Here is a 20,062-nt window from a genome sequence, read left to right on the forward strand (position 1 = left end):
TCATCAAGATTAATATTAAACAATTAAAAAAACATTTAAAATGCAAACTTGGAATAATGCTATTGGAAGCTAATGAAAAACAGTAGTTCGTAACAAAAAATGATGGTGGGGAAAGGAGGTAAATAGTTAAAATTTATGTAATATGTTCATGATCAGTTACACACAAGTGTTACAAATGACATGTTCTGTTTCGTTTTGTTTTGTTTTGTTTTTTGTTACACCTTTGGAGAGCTCAGAGAAGAAATTATTTGGTGCGCACTGCCGCCTATTGGTGAATTTAGGAAACCACAACAGAAAGATCTCGGGAGGGCAATTATCACCATCAGTGCAGCTGAAGTGTTAATTCAAACCCCTGGGTGTTTGAGTTCGAACATAGAAATAACATGAAATATGAAGCACTGATAAAGTCTTGAGGTGTGAATAAATATGAATGGGTTCAATGATCAACATCACTACATTAATATCCATCACTTTACTTTCATATAGATTCCTTCCATTTTAATTCTAATTTTAAAACTGTAAACTCCTTTGAGTCAGATGTGTTTTGTGGATATGGGCTATTGTCTATCAAAATAACACATTACGGGACCACAACAAAAACAAAACAAAATGTATGTACAATAAACCTATTCAAAATTATTTATATATTCTCACACAATGAGTTCGAGTCCACCAGCTGCTGAATTACCACCGAGGTGACTGAGTGTTGCACCATCCCCACACACTGCTCCCTTGAGCTGCCCCCCTCACGTTGGTGAAGGGTAAAATGCCGAGGTCACATTTGGTTGTGTGCAGTGTTGTGCTGTGTCACAGTGACAAGTAGTTCACTTTCCTTCTTCACTGGTCCACCCATGTTGACATTCATCAGGGCGATGGTGTTAGTCTGCATTTCCTGTCAATATATCCAACAACTTCACATCCAACATGTAAACAGCTACAGGAAACCAGACCTAAGACCTAGACTATTACTATTATGTCTGCTTGTGTTTGAAGCTGGAGCCAATCTTTGCAGTCACATTGTGGAATACTGCCGTCCTTTATGGTCATTTCAGGAATGTGAAGGAAGCAAACTTACCCATAGAATACAGTTTATCGACATATTTTTGTAAAGTTGCTGCTGTTTCCCAGTTCATTCTACATTCATCTGTATGCTGCTATCATTTAATTTAATGTATTTATGGTGAACTACATTAGATTAAAGGCCATTGAACATTCTGTAAATGCATTTGTGCACAATATTTTGTGTATGCTGCTTTAATAAAAACAGCCATAGATTCCACAGACATTAGCATAAATAGGCTCCACTTGACAGTAATTAGGAAAGGACACAGAGAACAGCTCTCCCTGTTATGGTGCAACACAAAACAAACATGTTTTTTGTTCTACTTTCAGCCGCAGCAGCCCGGGTTTTCACTCGGTCTCTTGGTGCCTAATTAACTGGCCCGGCTGTTGGAGAGTTCATTATCAATTCTGCTGGAACAAAAAAAAAAAAAAAAAAACGCTCGAAGCACATTGTGTGTTTTGGAGAGATGTAATGATGAAGTCTTTGTGAAAGTGATTTGATTTTAGGAATATTTCTCCCTCCCTCTCTCCTGGGATCATGATCGCCTCGTTCACCTGCTGATTACAGCAGCAGTCAGGTCCCTGGTAATCGGTGTGGAGAACAGCGGCGTGTTCCCATAGATACATCCCAACAGATGGGTTCTCATGACGCGCAGCATGCATCGTGGGGAAACAAACTCGTTTGGCTCCTCACCGCCACCTGCTGTGTGGCGCAGCACGCAACGCGGATAACTCTGCACCGGCTCCTCCTGCAGGAGCAGAGTGGACTTTAGCAGCGCGTGGAGAGTTGACATCTGTGACTCCGGGTCAGTCGTTTCACTTCCATTCATTCATTCATTCATTCATTTTTGCACCAGGAACCTCGCGAAGCTTCAACTTATTTGTAAACACAAAATTACCGACTTCCAGAAACAGCTGTGCGCCGCGCTCTGCTCCAGTCGCCCCCACTTCCCCCCAAACATTTGAGCAGCATGGATCAGCGCTGATGTCATTAAAATGGCCTGTGAGCTTCTGACTCGGACCTGGGATCAACCTGTTGTCAGTGCATAATTTCTTCGTGTTCAATGTGCGGCGATGGCTTCGGAAAAGCCCAACTTTCTGTCGCAGCCGGTGGTGAAGAACGTGTTCATGTTCCGTAATGGAGATCCGTACTACGAGGCTCGTCGGATCGTGATAAACCAGAAGAGAGTGTCCAACTTTGAGACTCTGCTGAGAGAGGTGACCGGTGGGATACAAGCTCCGTTTGGAGCCGTGAGGAACATCTACACCCCCAGAGGAGGCCACAAGGTGGACTCCATGGAGGGTCTGCAGAGCGGGGAGCAGTATGTGGCTGCAGGGAGGGAGAGGTTCAAGAAGCTGGAGTAAGACTGAATTAATATTTCTGTATTGATTACTACTACTACTCTGAAGTATTTGGAATGTTACACACAGTTGTTTCAGAAACTGTTCTGTAGGACCAGGTGACCAGTTCTTGGTTTGAAACCGTGTGTGACTCGACCGTTCTCAGCTTTGATTGACAGCACTGTCATGATTTCAGCCCAGTAGAGAGTTCTGCTGAGGCTTAGTTTAAAGATAGAGTAGAGTTTCTGCAGCGGGTAATGAGATTTGTGCAGTCAGGTATTTATAGAGTGCTTTGGTCAAGCACCTGAACGGAGAAGTATTTTGAGAACATGGTAAAAAAGAAAGAAAATACCTGGGTGTATACATTCCTATCCATCAGTAACTGCTGATGCGCACATCTACTGAAGTACTCCTTGTTGTACAACACTACGCTGCTTAATGAACCCATAATGTCAACACAGTCTCAGTACACATACAGTACCATTTACTACTTTGTTCTGTTTGCAGTTATCTACATATCGGCTTGAGGAAGAGAAGGATGTTGCAGACTCTTCCGTTTCAGGTGAATAGACGTCCCCTCCATGATTATTTCTCCATTACATTTTGTCTATAATAACAAAGTTGTCACTACTCTAGTATTTTGCATCAGAGTGCCTGATATTCTGCACGATCATTTTCAAAACATTTTCTAGAGCCTTCTGTGTCTGACCCGAGACAAGGATGATTCTAACACACCTACAGTAAAACAACTATATTAATGAGTTGAGATGAAGTATAGTAGATTAACTATACTACTATTTTTTTAAAGGTGGGGTTCCAGTAACAGTACCCTTAGTCAGTGTCCTAGTACAACATCTGAAACCACCACTTAATGCAATATAAATGGCAATTTGCAAACATCATCTTTACACACTCGCCCCCACCTGCAGCGCACAGCCTTATAAAAGATCCATTATCCAAGGTGCAATGTTGTTACCCCTGCCCCTCCCGCTCCCCCCGTGCGTTACCTGTGATTCACTGGGTTGTTGTCTCATTGGCCATGAATTATTAATTTAAAGATTATAATCATTCTTCCATTGAATGCATCTTTAATCACCAGCACTGAAGCTACAGCCAGAGTGCAGATGAAAGTCATGCTGCTGTATCTTCAGACAACAGCAAGTCATTGTCGTGGAGTTGTATGGTTGTGTGTGATGTAATTAATAAGACAAAAACTAATACTTTGGATGATGTTGGGGTTTGATGCTAATGTAGTGAGTGGATAACAGCGAGCGGTCAGAGTCTCTGAAGCGTTTCCTCTCTTTGGGCCCTGTCTCTCTCCACTGCTTGATTTGATCTTATTGCCCACTAGAGGCTTTTCATCACAGGTAATCTGGAGGGACTTAATGTTCCTGTTGTGATTGGTGGGCATTAAGAGAACAAATTTTGTTTCCGAGTACTACCTCTCTACTGCACTCACTCTGGTTTATTGGGTCAATTAATTATAAAACTCTTCAATTGCCTCAGAGACAGGAAAGGGTTTTGTTTTCTGTAATTGTTTTATTAATATGCGAAGACAAAAATGAGAAAGGTGGAGGTTGTAAGGATTGATAATCACTGAATAAAACAGCGCTCAGCGCATATGAGTGGAGTGAGGTTTAAATTTGTCGCTGTAATTTTCACCGGAAATATATTTAGAAACATAAAAAACATGTACTGTATATGTCAGAAATACTTCTTGGTGATTCTTGGTGATTGGCCTAAAAAGCTAAACTAATACATATATATGTGTATTTATATAGGTATATATTAATAATATTAATTCATTTTCTAAAGCTAATTATTTTTCCAGGACATTTGGGGAGCTGTAGCCATCCCAGCACTATCCTCTTCACTACCATGTGGTCCTGTGGAGAATATACTGTATGCAATAATGTTGCTCTGTGGAACAAGAAACCTTAAGATAATGGTTTCCAGCCTAATCATCTATCTTGATGCAGCATTGCCTTTTGGGTAACCTTTTAAACCTGAAGCTGTTACCAGGCTGCAGTCACACACCCAGAGGACTCTAATGTGCTTCTTCTCCTGTCGTTCTCTCACGGGATCGAAAACTAAGTCGTAGAGTCACAGTGGGTTTCTAGGTGTTATGGGACAGGACATACATCTTTGTGACCTCAAAACCTTAAAGCAGTGTAAAATAACAATTTTCTTTTTTACTGTGAGTTGATATTTTTGTTTTAAGGGTGAAAACCTCTAATGTCACAACACACAATGTTTTCTTGTGTCTGCAGCTAGATTTTTCTCACATTGTTCTTTAACAAATGGGGTGAGTTGACATGACACACTTCTTGCCCCTGATCCTCCAGCTACTGCTGCTTCAGCATTGTGAGCCGCTCTGACATGGACAGCTATTTCAAGAAATACTCGCTCCTTTAGTGTTTTCATTTTGTCCTTGTCCCTAATGCAGAGATTCCCAACCACTGGGCCGCGCCACATTAGTGTGCCCTAACAGGTCATCAAGTATACAATTTCACTCAACTGCTCTGATAAATATTATTTATTTACTTTAAATAATTGGTCTCCATCTGTGCAATTGTGATGGGCAGAATAATTAACTAAGAAATCAAAGCTGTTAAAGAAGATTTCCTTTCTTCAATTCCTGTGAGTAAATTAGTTTCAGGTTCAACAGGCCCAGGTTTCACACCCAGTAAATAAACTGTGAGTAAATTGACACTTAATGATAATTGTATTTCATTACAGGTACTTTTTGTGATATATTTATTTGGTGGAACGCTGTGGGATTTCTGGCGTAATGTTTGTCTCAGTCAGTTTGTTATTTATTAGTTAGTTTATGTTGATTTATGAAACCTTTCTATTTTTCTAGGCCAAACCAGTGCCACAGAGTAGAATCATTGTTTCAGCTAGATTCCTCAAACCCATCAAGGAGCCATGCACAATATTGTGAGTTCAAATTCACCACTTTATTTTCTTAGTATAGTTTGGTTTGCAGATCCATCTTCATTTAATACAGTATAATGAGTGTAATAATAAAATATATATTGATTATTAACCTTTTTTTTAAAATGTTTTATCTGTGTACAAAGCTGGAAAGCAGCCTCACCGACCAGTTAATTCCTGTTACAGAGACTGGATTATTTTTACCCACTTGTTTTAATTCCTCTCACTTAGCGTGGTTGCAAATGGAGATGTGCTCAACCCTGCAGTGAGACTACTCATCCACCAGAGGCTGCTAGGCCAGTTTGACAAAATACTAGAGATGATCACAGAGAGGATGGGACTCAAAGTCTTGGGGGGCGTTAGAAGGTAAAGTCCATAAGAAAAAAAAAAAATCAACTTTGGAAAATGATGTTATGTCGATCAACATATTCTGATTAAAAAAGTTTAATCCATGAAATAGTTCAGATGATTTTATGATGTCTTATTATCTGTGTGTATTTTCCTATAAACCACAAGTCGTTTAAGAAGGTTTATAACTTGTTGCTGCCCATCAGTCTGTACACCTATGAAGGCCAACAAGTGACAGATGGGCCTCAGCTGGAGAGTGGGCAGCTCTATGTGGCTGTGGGCCGAGAAAAGTTTAAGAAGCTGCCTTACAGTGACCTACTTTTCCCCAAGCCAAGAGGGACGAGGAGGGCGAACGGGTAAGTAACCCACCACACTGAGGCAGATTGATCAAAGTTAACTAACTCAGTAGCTTTTGTCTCTTCTTTTTTTAAATTGTTAAGGAAATAATTTTTTTAAAGATTTCGCTCTACTTCTCTATCTTAATTATTTAATATATTATCATAAATGATATGTTCAAAGGTTCACCTTGTTACTGTGTTGGTCTTGTTAGTCGTAAAGTCTGCATGAAGAGCTATGGACATTTATAAATGGAATACTGTGGAGAAAAGACACTTGGAGACTGTTTGTTTTACCGCGACGGCTAATTACTCCTTTGGGGCCACAACCCTTTTCAGGTCACCTGGAAGCTACATCCCTTAGCACCAAATAGTATTTGTTTATATGATAAATACATTTCCAAGTGTTAGTATTTGTTTATATGATAAATACATTTACAAGTGTGAAAAAGTCCTGGTACATACAGTAGTATATGGATTTTCTTTTGTTTTTACAGTAGCACGGAAAAAAAAAATCTTTTTTTCAACATATACATATCGATCATGTGTAATTTTGTAATAATGCAAATAAATACAGTACTATCTGACATGATTTTCAGCCATGTCACCTTAAGTTCAGGTAAGGTAGCAGTTGTGTGTGTATCAGGCATAGATATTACCTTAAAAAAAAAGCTGTGTTAGCAGCAGATATGCTGTTAACATGCTGCCCCTAGCAACTATGGAGAGTCCTCTGGAACTCTCCTGAGTCCCTCTGGAAGCTAATTTGTGTGTCCAGGTTTTCAGTACCTATATGCTATTCTATGTATTTTTAGGTTGGGTGGTGAAGGCTTGAGCGGACTAACCAAAATCACAGCTATCATTTTATTTTATTTTTAACCAAACTTTCTTTTCCTCAGAGTGAAAGCCAACTCTCTTCCACCAATCTACAGATTCTCCAAGCTAAATGGAAACGTAAGCACTGCTCAAAATACACCTCAGTGAAGGAGTCAATTTATCTGTCACCTAATATAAAGACTAGACCTGTATTGTATGTGAGTTTATTAACTGTCAGCGTTTAAGTGTCATGAAAGTTCTACCAATATCTCCAGCCTCTGGCCCAGGTTTCATACTGTAGCAGATGAAAATAAAGACACATCATCTATTTTTAGGGTTGCAGAGACCTGTACCCTTGCAGAAGGCTCCAGAAGCTTGTCATGATACAGAACAACAAATTCAAATCATGGCTATATCTCGGAGGAAAGAAAGGGAGAAGAGACTGACAGAAGGAAATGAAGACAATAAGACAGAAAAGAAACAAACAAAGTAAAATGACTAGAAGGAAACAAAGGATAGAAGAAAATAAAAACTGTATAAGGTTCATAAGGTTTTATGTCGTCTAAAATAACAAGTGAAAATATGAAGAAACAAAATTGAACCTCAGCAAAGTTAGTCAATCATTTTTATGTTTTTTCCATTACTTGAAGAGTCCATCACAGACAGGCTGTAGTGAATAGATATAGCTGTTAGCTGTAATGTGTGACAGGACAGACGTAAGACTGAAAGGTTTACAGCTAAGTTTATACCAGTGCAGTAAAACATGCTGCAATTCTTTTTTAGTCGAAGGCACTGTCAGAAAAGCTGAGATTTTCACGGCGAGTCAGAAGGCTTGGCAGGATTAGGAATGAACAGAGACCCTGCTATGGTTGGGCAGTTTGGAAATAAAGGCGGGTTTAAGTGTGTGAGCGGTGATAGAGGATAAACTGGGAAAAGGATGCTGGAAATGGAGCTGACAGGTGGGAGAAAAGGAAAAAAATCCCAGAAAAGATCCATGTTTTGTATGTGGAGGACGTGAGGTTAGTGGAAGAGAAGAGAGGCCTGTTCTCACTAGCCCTTAGACAGTACAGCCAAGATAGAAACAATCAGAGTATTTCATAGAATTAAGTTTACTGGCTGTTACTGAGATGCTAAATAATCCTCACTTTCTTTTTAAAAATTGTATTTCATGCACAAGCTTGGTCAGTGTTTGACTTGATTTTCACCTCTCTCCAGAGTAAATCCACCACCAGGCGCAGTGACAGCGGAGGCACGGAGACCAAGACCTCGCCTCAAGGCCATAGTGGAAACAAGGAACACCTGTCCTCCATTGTCAGAGAAATCTCTCAGGCCAGGCTCCTCTCCCTCAGGAAGAAACGGAGCGGACAAAGCATGACACTCGCCGCCTCTGATACCGGTAACAATGATGCAAAACTAAGGCTAGCCAATTAATCATTTCATCTCCACGTCATTGTCTTTTCAGTTTTCTGTTATTTTGCCGATTTCTTCATCGTCAAAAGGTAGTGAAAGAAACTGAAACCTAATTATATTAAGTACTGTGATATTTAAGTTAAATGTTTATAATAATCAGGCATTTATGATTTATGATCCCATTTTGCTGTTTGTCAGATTTGTGGATTAGATCTAATCTATAAAAATAATTAGTGTCCTCAGTTGTTTGGTTTTTTACTGTGTTAATTTTAAACAGTGGGTAAAATATGAAGGAAATTTTCTCTTTAATTCCCAATAATTTTGAATAACATTCACGATTAAATATTTAGAAAAACAGGCACAAGTATGACGTAATGCACTCGGCTTAAAAATCTTATGTAACATGCCTGTTTTCAAACGTCCACGCAGTGGCGCTGTTGTTCTGCACAGATTGTAGCCATGTATTTAAAAGTAGGTCTGTATGATGACATGAACCATTATTAGAAGAAACACATTACATCATCCTCTGGGCTCATGATCACGCCATTGTGTTACTATACAACCCGTCCTTCAAAGTTTGTCTAGAGATTGTCTGTGAGTGCAGGTGCTATTTTCTGAAGTTTTCTCTCTGTGGACGCGACGGTACGTTGACATTAATAACGTGTTGTGTATCACCGTAGTAGCAGTCGAGAAGGGAATTAAAAATATATGTTTGGGTTTATTTAAAATATGTTATGAAACTTCCAAAACAAGAGCAACTTCATTTTTTTTTCTCAGACTGCAGTTGACCTTATTCCAACTCGGGTGGTTGTACGAGCCACATTACGTCACTGTCTAGCTCTGTGATAGATGTGTCCTGTTTTCTCCTCGAGCAGCAGAGTTGACAGAAGCCCAGAGGAGCTGGGGTAGAATTGTGTCTGTTGTTCAGAGACGCTGGCATCTCACATCAAAAGAGGAAAATCTGACTTGTGTGTGTGATTATTTATTCGTCTGGTTTGAAAGCATCTGTGTGTGTGTGTTTGTACGTGTGAGGCTGATGTCCTTCATGTCACTGGCAAAATCATCTTTACCTCATACAGTGGCGTATCATATTATACAAACAGAATGACATGTTGCACTGCGGCTCCCCTTGGGCGACATTGACTGAAGATTGAATAACAGATGGACAGACTGAAAAAAGAGATGGGACATTAGATGCAGTTGTCACCTTCTCATGTACACTGCACTGTTTGACCCATGAAGTCTTTTGTCTAAATGTTTTCATGCTTAACAAGAGCAACATTTAGCCCACAGAGTCTAACATTGTCTCGGGGCAGTTGCACAGTCGCTGTCCGTGGTGCTGAACAGTTAACGTTGCCTAGTCTGGCGGTCTGAGAGCATACTGAACACAGGAGCAGCCGTACAGTCGCTGTCCGTGGTGCTGAACAGTCAGTTTGCGCTTTCTGTCTGCCTTCCAGTTCTATGTTTTTAACTGTGTCTGTACAAATATGTACTTCTAACATTGAACAGCACAAAACAAAAGCTTGAAGAGTCTATATTTAAAAAAACATATTTTTATAGCATATTCCTTATAAAATATCTACTCTTGTTTTGTGATTCACTGCGTTGTAGCAGTGTTTGTGGTGTAGTGTGTTGTTATCGTCTCCATGGGGAAATCCTGCCCTGTCTGGGTATGAGGTAAACACATTCCGTTCTGCTGCCAAAAGGAACACAGCCAAAAGAAAAGTTGGCAAACTGGCAGGGTCAGTGGAAAAATACACAACATGAAAACCACAGTTCCCTGTGGCAAAACTGAAGTAGAAACGTGGCGTATTTGAAACTATAATTGCACGTGTGATGAGAGGGCGGTGGACAATGTGAAATATTGATATGAGATAATATGTGGAGAGAGAAGAAAGGAGACGGACAAATGAGACAGAGTTACGTACGCTGTAACTCGAGATTCACCCTCTGTTCTGTGCCAACTCTATTGTGACAGGAAGGGTAGATTTGGTTTGTGTGTCTGTGTGTGTGTGTTGATATGTCAGCCCCCATTATTCACTGTCAGTCAGCCATGGGGAGCCAGGGTGAGGATGACTACAGCAGTTTATGTTTGGTGTGTTGTAAAGCCTCTGACTTTTCAGCTTCATTAGAGTGAACACCGCGGTTAGTGACAGCAAAGACCGGGGGGAGAGGGTAGTGTGACAAGTCATCCAGCAAAGGTCAGGAAATGAATTTGAACCTACCATAGCAGAGACATTTGGTTTGAAGGACAAACCAACCAGACATGTTGCCTGCTGTTTGCCTTAACAAATACAATTATTCTGTTAATATAGAATAGAATAGAATAGAATAGAAAGCCTTTATTGTCATTATACAAGGTACAACGAGATTTTAAAGCTTCCCTTTGGGTGCACGCAGTGGACAAAGTAAACATATTAAGGGAGAATATATACAAATAAAATAAAAATAAAATTAAAATATTTAGATAAAAAAAAAATAAATAAAATTTTTACAGTGTATGCGTATGTGTATGTAAAGTGTATGTAATATCTGCCTCTCTCCTAAAAAAACCCAACAACAACAACAGGCATTCATTTTATTAGAACATGTTGCTATGCTCAAAATAGGAATAGGTTGTTTGTCAGTGTTTCCTTAATGGGCACTTGTAATTCACTTTGGTTTGAGGTGCCCTTGAGCATCAGAAATGGGAAAAGTGAGGGGAATAAAATGCAGGGAAGAAATTACAGGAAAGGCAGAAAAGTGGGTTGATGAAGAGGGAATAAAAGGTTAGGAAGAAGATGAGGTGAGAGGATTCTATGATCAAAATAGTACAAGTGCAAAAAAAAGAAATATTGTAAAGGAAGGAGATGGATGGGATTTGGATAATTGCTTTTCCCTTGGATAATCTTTCCATTTAGCGTAATCACAGCATAAATTTAGGTCCCTCTGCCCCTCGCTGGGGCCAAATTGCTCTCCTTAAAATCAACAAAAGTGGCTTATTTATTAGTGAGGAGAAAAGGAAGGAAGGATGGAGAGACGTAAAGATACAAACAAGAGAAGGTACTGAGAGCAGGGACTGAAAGCGTCCTCTGATTAGCTGGACCCCCACTCCTCCAGTTTGACTCTTTAAATGCATTCACATGGAGACACTACACAGTGAAACACACATTATTCGCTTTTTACCTGAACATCATCAACATGTCAGTCTGAGCCCAGAGTGCTGGACTATCAGCAAGAGGAGTGTAAAAAAAACAAAGATGCTAAAAACAGTGGGTGATTTTCTTCAGAGGAAGATTATTAAAATTGTTTAATTAAACATAATGAGATTTTTTGTAAAATACAATTTAATGTCCTGATAAACAAAACAGACAATAGAGTGCAGGGGAACAACATACTGTGTGGGAGTGGGACAGTGTTTGTCAATGATAGCCCTGTGTAGCCTGTCATCAGATTCTAATGGGACAGATTAACTTTCTGCATCCCTGACTAATGTCCGATCCACTGCAGCGTTTGTGATTATATTTTCCCTAACAGCGTGGTTGTTATAGGTAGATGTGGATTTTATCTTCCCAAATGAGAGGTCATGGTTTAAATCCCAATATGTGTTTCCATATCCCTCATTCAATTCCTCAGTGATGTTTCCTTTCTTTAATATTTTTAGTCTCTTTTTACCACTGTTTACTGTTTACTGACATTGTCTTTAACCATAACCATATCCATTCAATGGAAAACACTAACCTGACCTAAAATCCCCTTTCTTTCTTACTTACTAAGTAATCCTTCAGGAGTCGTTATGCTGACCTAGGATCAGATTTTGATCTTAATAATGATGACAACTTTGATAAAAAAAGAAAAAAAAGAAAATCAGTGATTCTTCAACCTTCACATAAATAAACACACACGCTTGCATGTACACAATACACACACACACTGTACGTATGTATTACGTACAGTACGTGTGTGTGGCTTCGCACATGCATAAGCCGTGGTGACAGATCAGCCGACCTGCCTGTGGCGTCATAAAATGTGATGCTGCCTTTGGGAATTAGTCCTGTTAGCATGTGTTTCTGTAATGCCTGTCAGCATGAAATAGCTCGCAAAACAGCCTTGGTAGGCAGGAGACATGTGCATAAAAAGGCCAAGGCTTTTAAATCAAGAGCTTGTGTCAAAAAGAGGCTTAGCACCAGTGGATGAGAGATGAAAACATTAACAAAATATCAGCAGCAGCCAGCACTTTGGTGTGTTTAGTGTTTTGTTTTGTTTTTTTGTTTGGTTGTTTTGTGAAAACACCACTCATCTTCTTTTCTCAGGATTTTATTTCTCATTTAATTTGCCTGATTTAAAACGGCTGGTTCTTAATGTTCGTGCTAATCGGCCGCAGTAATCTCTTAATCTGTCAGCGTTGAGCTTTGACGTGACAATCGAGGAAAGGTTTAGGAAATGTAACGTTGAGGTCCGTGTGTCACTTCACTGACACAAATCTTTGTGTTATTCTTTCCTAATCAGGTGAAAGATTCTATAAAAAAGTATATGATTTGTACATTTTTCCATCACTCTTATTTTAGCCTTTTCTGTCTAAATTATAATTGGTCATAACTACTGCTTTTTTTTTTTTTACCAGAACAATCAATGACAAAAAGTACATTTTTTCTCTTGGAAATTCTTTCTGTATGCTCATTAATGGTGAGGAATTAAAAAATATATATAATGTGTAAATATACATCAGAAACTAAAATAATAAATGAATCCCAGTTTATCTCTCTATCCATTGGGTGAGGCCCAGACCAACTGGCTTCTTTGTGCCAAAATCAATAAATTAAAAAAAGAAAAAAAAGTCCAATTGACTCCCTCCTGGTGGCTGGACATCCAGTCATTAAATGCTTTAACAGGACCCTGGTCAGTGACTGAGGCACGGCTGCTGAGTGGCAACATTTCATAATTACCATTCAGGGTAACTCTCCATGTTGTTTTACATCCCTCCATAACTCAGACATGTGCTGACTGTGGAGAATCAGTGCAGGTTCTGGTGACCTGCGGTGAGCGTGTGTGGAGTGATTTAGAAGCACTGAGTAGCGTGTTTTGGCTCCTGGTGATTATGTCACTCGCACCGTGCTCTGCTTCATTGACACTGAGCCGTGATTTGCGTTTGTGCGGAGCAGCACTCTCTGTGGCTCGGAGAGAATTAAGATTCCTCTCTTGTGCAGCCCGGGAACAAGAAACACTATTGACCATGACATCAAACGCATTTCCAGGAACCTGTCTGTGCTCTGCTTGTAAGACAGATGTCTGCCTGTCAGAGGTAATGAAGCTGTAGAGTCGTATGGTGCATATGGAGTAAAACAAAAATCTTGTAGGTCATCAGGTTCAGCTGAGGATTTTCCCCCATGCTCACATGCTCACACTCCTCACTGTAATAAAAACAGACCTATTGTGATGAAAGTTTCATGATCAGTGGTCTGTAATCGATGGACTCAAACTGTTCTACATTGTATTTTTCTAGTTCTCCTGCACCACCCACCCCACTTTACCTCCACCTACAGGAAAATCAGGAGCTGCTCTCGTAGGCGTCATACATTTACAATGAACCTCAGCGTGATCTAAATTGCTGCTGCTCGGCTGCCGTGGAAAAATATAATCTTGAACTTATCACTACAGATTGCCTGTGGAGTCTGGAAAATAACTGCAATGCACGGCTTAAATGCTCCCACCCCCCCATGGGGTAGAGTAGCTTTTAAACATGACATCAGACCTCGCAGTTCTCTCCGAGGTTCAGCTGCCGACTTTATCTCAGCAGAGGGAGAGACCAAAAACAATGCCATCAGTTACAGTTGATGTTTATTTATAAAGTAAATTAATTTACTTTCATATATATATATAATATACATGTATTATGCCATATATTTACTAAAATGGTATTATCACCGCGTGACCCCACATAACCCTTATCTAAATGTATAAATCATTGTTTCCAATTTTTTTGCAGCGCCCCCTTTGGTAGATACGACTTGTCGATCCTCTGCCATACATCGACAAACTCACAACTATTACCTCAAAATCTACGTCATTGCCCTCCCCCCACCGCAACAACTCCATGCCCTCAGATTGGGACCGCCCCCCATTTTGAGAACCCATGTTATGTGTTCATTGAACTGAAATCTCCTGATGGCTTTGTGTCTGTATGTGTGTGTTTGCATGCATTAGTCAAGATTAAGTGAAAATGTCTGGTTGACAGAGTCGCAAGTTCAACTCCCTGCTATCACTTCATCTACAGTTGTGTTTTATTACATTTCCGTGGCACACCATTCATTTCAAGCACTACCTCAGAAATATGGCAGCGCGAGCCATTTATCTGACTAATTATACCCGCTTACACTTGCATCCTTGTTTTACCTCCTCATGATGGATGTTGTGTGGCATTAGCTCTGAAATGTAATGTGAGCGTTCGCTCTGCTGCTGTTTGGGTGTGTGCGTGAGTGTGTGTGTGTGCATGTAACTTCCTTCTGATTATGACAGAAAAAGAGGCCAGACACATTTCAAACACAAACTGTCCGACCGACTCCAATTCAAGAATCCACATCCCCTGAATTTAATGAAGAGCTGGTGGAGGCTCTAAATGTTGTATTTAATTTGATTTAGCATTTGCATGAGCCAGTGTCTCATCCTCAAATCACGTTAAGATGTTTATAGTTGTGGCGGCTCATCCGCTGCTGACTGCTTAAACTCTCGGCTTGAGCTTTTGCTGTTAATGAATGCAGGCGATTTCCATAAAATATCCTTAAAGAGGTCCGTTATTATTACCATAACGTTTCATCTCCCGCCGCAGCTAAACCTCAATCTGTTTTGCATTTGAAATGCATTAAATGTCTCCACAAACTCTTCTAATCTCCACCTGAGTCATTTCTCTTTTTTAACTGCTAGTTAGGAAAAAATGAAAAAGTAATATTAGAGACATTAATTACACCATTCCCTTTCCCCCCCATAACTCTTTTGCTCAGTGTCTCTGATTGGAGGACTCAGTCTCATCCTGTGTTTCAAAACAAGTGTGCAATTATGTTGTTTATCAGAGCGTATAGATGTATTTCTCTCCTGATGTTTAGGGTGCTTTTTTTTTTGAGCGCTTTGATGCAGATGCTCACATGAAAACTGAAAACCTCTCTTATTAATTTTGCACTCCAAAAAGGCTGCATTCATCAAACGGCTTCAAAAGAAACGCGTGTGACTGGCTGGTGTTGAGTGCTGCCGCGATGCCTTCATTGAAACACTAGGAGGCTTATTGATGTTCCAGTGATATTTGAATCATAAGTGATGACAGGTGTTAGGAAATATTCTCAGTAGCCGATTGTAGTGTCGTCTTTTTGTCCCAAGGCACAGTGAAAGGTGAAAAAGCCCTTTGAGTAGACTGTATAAATTTGGAAGAGAGAAAAAAAAAAAGGACGTTTCTGCAAATGTCTTTTTTTTTTTCAAATTAAAGGGAAAATACTTGACCTATTTTTCTACTGGTGTGAAGCTGTGTCCCTGGAAGACTGCTGTTAGATAAACATCAGCTTTGGGCTTGTTTTCACAGATCTGCCTCCTGTGTGTGAGTGTATACAGTACGTGTGTGTGGACCATTTATAGGTACAGTATCCTTGTGGGGACATCTTTTTAAAAAAATACAGTATTTTGAGGTTTAATATTTATTTATGTTTAGATTTAGGGCCAAGTCAGGGTGAGGGTTAAGATTAGAATCAGGTATTCATTTGTAATGGTTATAATGGTCTGTGTGAAGTCTTCACACTGCATGAAAACCAGACTGTGTGTGTGTGTTGGTGTGTGCGTGCAGTAAGAGCAATGGGCTTTATAAGTAGAGCAACCTTTCCCTTATAAATTACACCAGACATTTTCTTTGTCTGCTGAACTTGTTTACTTTCCTGGAGGAAAAAAAAAAATCGGTGCTTTTTATTTTTACCACCAGGTGTCACTCTTGTACTGCGTCCGTTCAAATCCCTGAACCCCGCCGCTGAATAAAAGCTGTAAAATCTCAACAAGTCACTCACTGGGTGGTGAATAAAAGCCCCCTTATTTATGGGAGAGGTTTTTATGGATGTCTGAAATGATGTAATGTGCTGTGATTGAGGAATTCAGGTTTTAGGGTCATGACTAGCAGTGAGCACATAAAACAAACTGATTAGGACTTTTTACACATACATACAGAGCGACAGTGTGCTGAATTACCTCACATTCTGTTTCATTTAGCCCTTTGATTAGCTCCAGAAACACATTTATCTCAAGAAATGAGTTTTATCCGTGTCTTTGGAACACTCCTCTCACATTTCTACCTCTACGTGTTTCATGTGACATTAACAGGCATATTTACATCTGCGCCTGAGAGACACAAACAGCGTGTAATTTCCTGCCACAAGGACTTGTTCACTCAACTTGTATTGTCCGTTGCAACTGCTCTGATGTACACACCAGGATGAAGCACAGGGTCCGCATTCTCATTACACTGAAAACACACACAGAGTGTGAATATTTATCCGTTGTGAACAGATGCCTCTGTGATGTGCTTTGCTCGGCGACTTAATGTATTCTCCTTATTCCCAGATGACCAGGAATCAAAAGCTAATGATGGAAACACTGATGATAAACCCCCCGAAGACCAACCAGATGAAGAGGTACAGACGGTAGTAGAACAGGGCTGGCGATTGCAGGAGCTGGCTTTTGTTTTTTCCAATAAATATTGAAATCAGTCTTATATGTGATGTAATTACTCACACATTGATAAGTATTTCTATTTTAATGTCGTTTTAATAAAACACTTAGGGATACTGCGTACTTGGAAATACTTGTTTTCTTTTCTCAACATAAGTTTCATTTCATTCAAACAAACAAAATTCAAATGTGTTTTCATTAATAATTTCTGTGTTTCTTTAAACTCCAGAAACCTGCAGAGGATGATACACAGGCTGCAGAAGAGAATGACAAAAACGGAGGAGAGGAGGGGAAGCCTGCCTTGGAAAACAGCAATGATGAAAATGTGTCTCCTGACAGCGAAGCAGATGAGGAGACAAACAAGGAGACAACTGTTGAGGAGGACGAAGAGAAAAAAGAAAATGAAGCAACAGAAGACAAGGCTGATGAAGAGCCAGATAATGAAAAAGAGAGCAAAGTAGAGGAGAAAGAAGGAGACCAGAAGGCAAATAATGATGAAGAGGGTCAGGGAGCAGTTGAAGACGAGAAGAAAGAAGGCGAGGAGGAGGTGGAAATTGAAGAAGAAGTGAAGGAGGATTCGGATGAGAAAAAGGAGGAGGTGACGAGTGAGGAACAGGGGCCCGCTAGTAGCACCCATGATAAGAGCCAGGACAGTGAAGAGAAAGGGGATGGAAGTCATACATCTTCTGTGGGTGAGGAGAAGGAGGCGGAGAAGGAGGCAGAGGAGGAGGAAGAGGAGGAGGAAGAGGAGGAGGAGGAGGAGGAGGAGGAGGAGGAGGGCAAAAACACTGAGGGACAAGATAAAGACAGTGAGGACCAAAATAATGATGTAGACAAGGACAAGGAAGAGAACAAGGCAGAAAACAGGGATGACCCAGGGAGGACTCAGTCAGATGGTGAGACAAAGGGCAGTGATAAAAGCAGGAGTAACAGCAGCAACAGTAACCAGGAGGACGGGAGGGAGGACACAAAGGAGGGAGCTGCTAAGGAGTCAGAGCAAGAGGAGAGACAGGAGAATGGAGACGGTGACAAGCAGGAAAGTGAAGCAGAACTAGAGGCGGGGGGGGGAAGAGGACTCAAAGATGCAACAACAAGTGGAGAAAAGGAGGAGGTTGGTGGAAAGAATTGAGATGTCAGGCTGGAGGACAGGCTGGAAATGGAAACTCCAGAGTTGGTGTGAGCAGTGAGCTGAAAATGGAACGCGATACTTTACAACACAATGTCAGAGTAAAGCAGGAGTGTGACTTGAGAGTAGTCAGAGATATTGACTGGACGTCTCATAAACCCGACGTTCAGCAAATACTATATATTTTTTCGAAAGCTAAATAATTAACAATTATATTTCTGCAGTACATTCTGAGGTTAACGCTAAAATAGCATCCACATCTATATATCCTATTAAAACACGATGTCAAACTCTGAGCTGCTTGACTTTCACTATATGCTGTGAACAGTGTAGTGACAGATGCAGAGTAAATACAGTTTATACCTTTTATTGAAAGAAAACCTTAACATATACATATATTTATTGGTTTGTTTAATGTGTATGTCAGATATCATGATCACATATATTATTTATAAATATTAGTTTTAGGTGAAAGAGATAAAAATCTGCAATTGACATCCAGTCTCCTCATTGTTCTTTTAAATTTAGATAAAAAAATTCCTTTTGGACGGCGTTTGATTTTCCCACTGTAACATCCTTCATCAAATAAATGTTTAATTTAAAACACCTTTGTCTGCAGACCAATGATTCCCCAAACACTTTCGTTAATGAGAAAGTAACTTATCTACTTGTTATGGTTCAGTTTCTGGACTAGTCAACTGGTCAAAGTCACAATGTTGATGTTCACAGCTTTAACCAGCAGAGGCATCATTTTGAAATGTAGTGTATCTCACATGTTTATTCAGACTCTTTTTGTTTCCCTGCTGGGTGAGGCATCAATACAGAGGCGTCCATAGACAGGAGTCTGTAAAGTGTGATCTATTTTGGTGTGTGTGTTGTCCTCATCAGCCTATCTTTACTGTAGCTGCTCCAAATGGGATGCAGGCTGTGAGTCACCATCTCACAGGAGAGGAAGAGCGAGAGGAAGAAAAAGAGCGCAAAGGCCAAGTGACAGAGAAGGACAGAGGAGGTGGGAGCTGCTCTGTGTGTGTGTGTGAGTGTGTGTGAGTCATACAACCTGACTGGAAGCCTCACCGGTTGGGGGTGTGATACCTTAAGGTGCTATTTCTGGGCTTGTCATTAATTCTATATTGTTTCCTCCACTGGCTCTTGTCAGTGTCTGCCACAGTCTGCTGTTGTCAGTGTACTAGCTGTAAAAATCCATACTGTATCATGTCTAAACTGTGGAGTTGGGATTCTGGGAATTCCTATGGGGGAAAAAAAAGTAAAACCCTGTAAATTTGTTGGGATTCTGGGAATTCCTATGGGGGGAAAAAAAGTAAAACCCTGTATTTTTTTTTGCTGTTATCTTTGGTCATATGGAGAGTCACCAGTTCACCAGGTGTACGGCTCTGCAGCTCAGTGCTCTTGTACCTGCGTCTGACTTTTGATGGAAAATTTCAATTGGCAATTACTAGTCTCTAAATGGACTTGAATTTGTGAAAAATGTTTTGACCAAAGTAAACTGAACCCATGGATATTGGCAGAAACTAAAAATGTGAATACACTGCTTTACCTCTGACTCTTATTATACTATTAACAATTTATATTACTGGTAGATTAAATCCAACGTAGCTGTTGTTCAGTCATGATTAATCGTGATTAATCATCAACAGTAATAGTTTATAAAGATAACTCAACAAAATATAAAAATCTGTTTATTGCTAGACCAGAACAACAGTAGATATCTAGGTGTTAAAATGCCTTAAAAGTGACTGACTTTGTAAAAAAACATTGTGACCATACGGTAAAAGATTATTATTAGAAGGAAAAGAAGACGAGGAGAGAAGGTTGTGTGTAACTGTGAAACCTATTGACACTTCTATGACTGAACACCGCCTGCAGAGACACAGAGGAAGTGTTTTTGTCACTTTTAATGAATCACTCATTAAACATCAGCCATGGCGTGGTGATTTATTCAGTTTACTCATCTGAGTTCTGTACGTCCACGGTGTGACCTGCAGTTCGTCAGAAT

General features: G+C 40.0%; 1 protein-coding gene across 1 annotated transcript; it reads left to right on the forward strand.

Moving 5' to 3' along the window:
• Window positions 1-190: 190 nt before the first annotated feature.
• On the forward strand, window positions 191-18,051 carry LOC103388334 (doublecortin domain-containing protein 2-like). Its single transcript, XM_008323269.3, has 9 exons — window positions 191-2,423; window positions 2,911-2,965; window positions 5,267-5,343; window positions 5,572-5,706; window positions 5,895-6,044; window positions 6,920-6,974; window positions 8,052-8,232; window positions 16,815-16,885; window positions 17,152-18,051. The coding sequence occupies exons 1-9, from the start codon at window positions 2,137-2,139 to the stop codon at window positions 18,049-18,051; spliced, it is 1,911 nt and encodes a 636-aa protein (XP_008321491.1). The 5' UTR covers window positions 191-2,136.
• The last annotated feature ends 2,011 nt before the right edge of the window (window positions 18,052-20,062 follow it).

This window comes from Cynoglossus semilaevis, chromosome 13, assembly GCF_000523025.1.
Source record: "Cynoglossus semilaevis isolate Cse_v1.0 chromosome 13, Cse_v1.0, whole genome shotgun sequence".
Lineage (NCBI taxonomy): Eukaryota > Metazoa > Chordata > Actinopteri > Pleuronectiformes > Cynoglossidae > Cynoglossus > Cynoglossus semilaevis.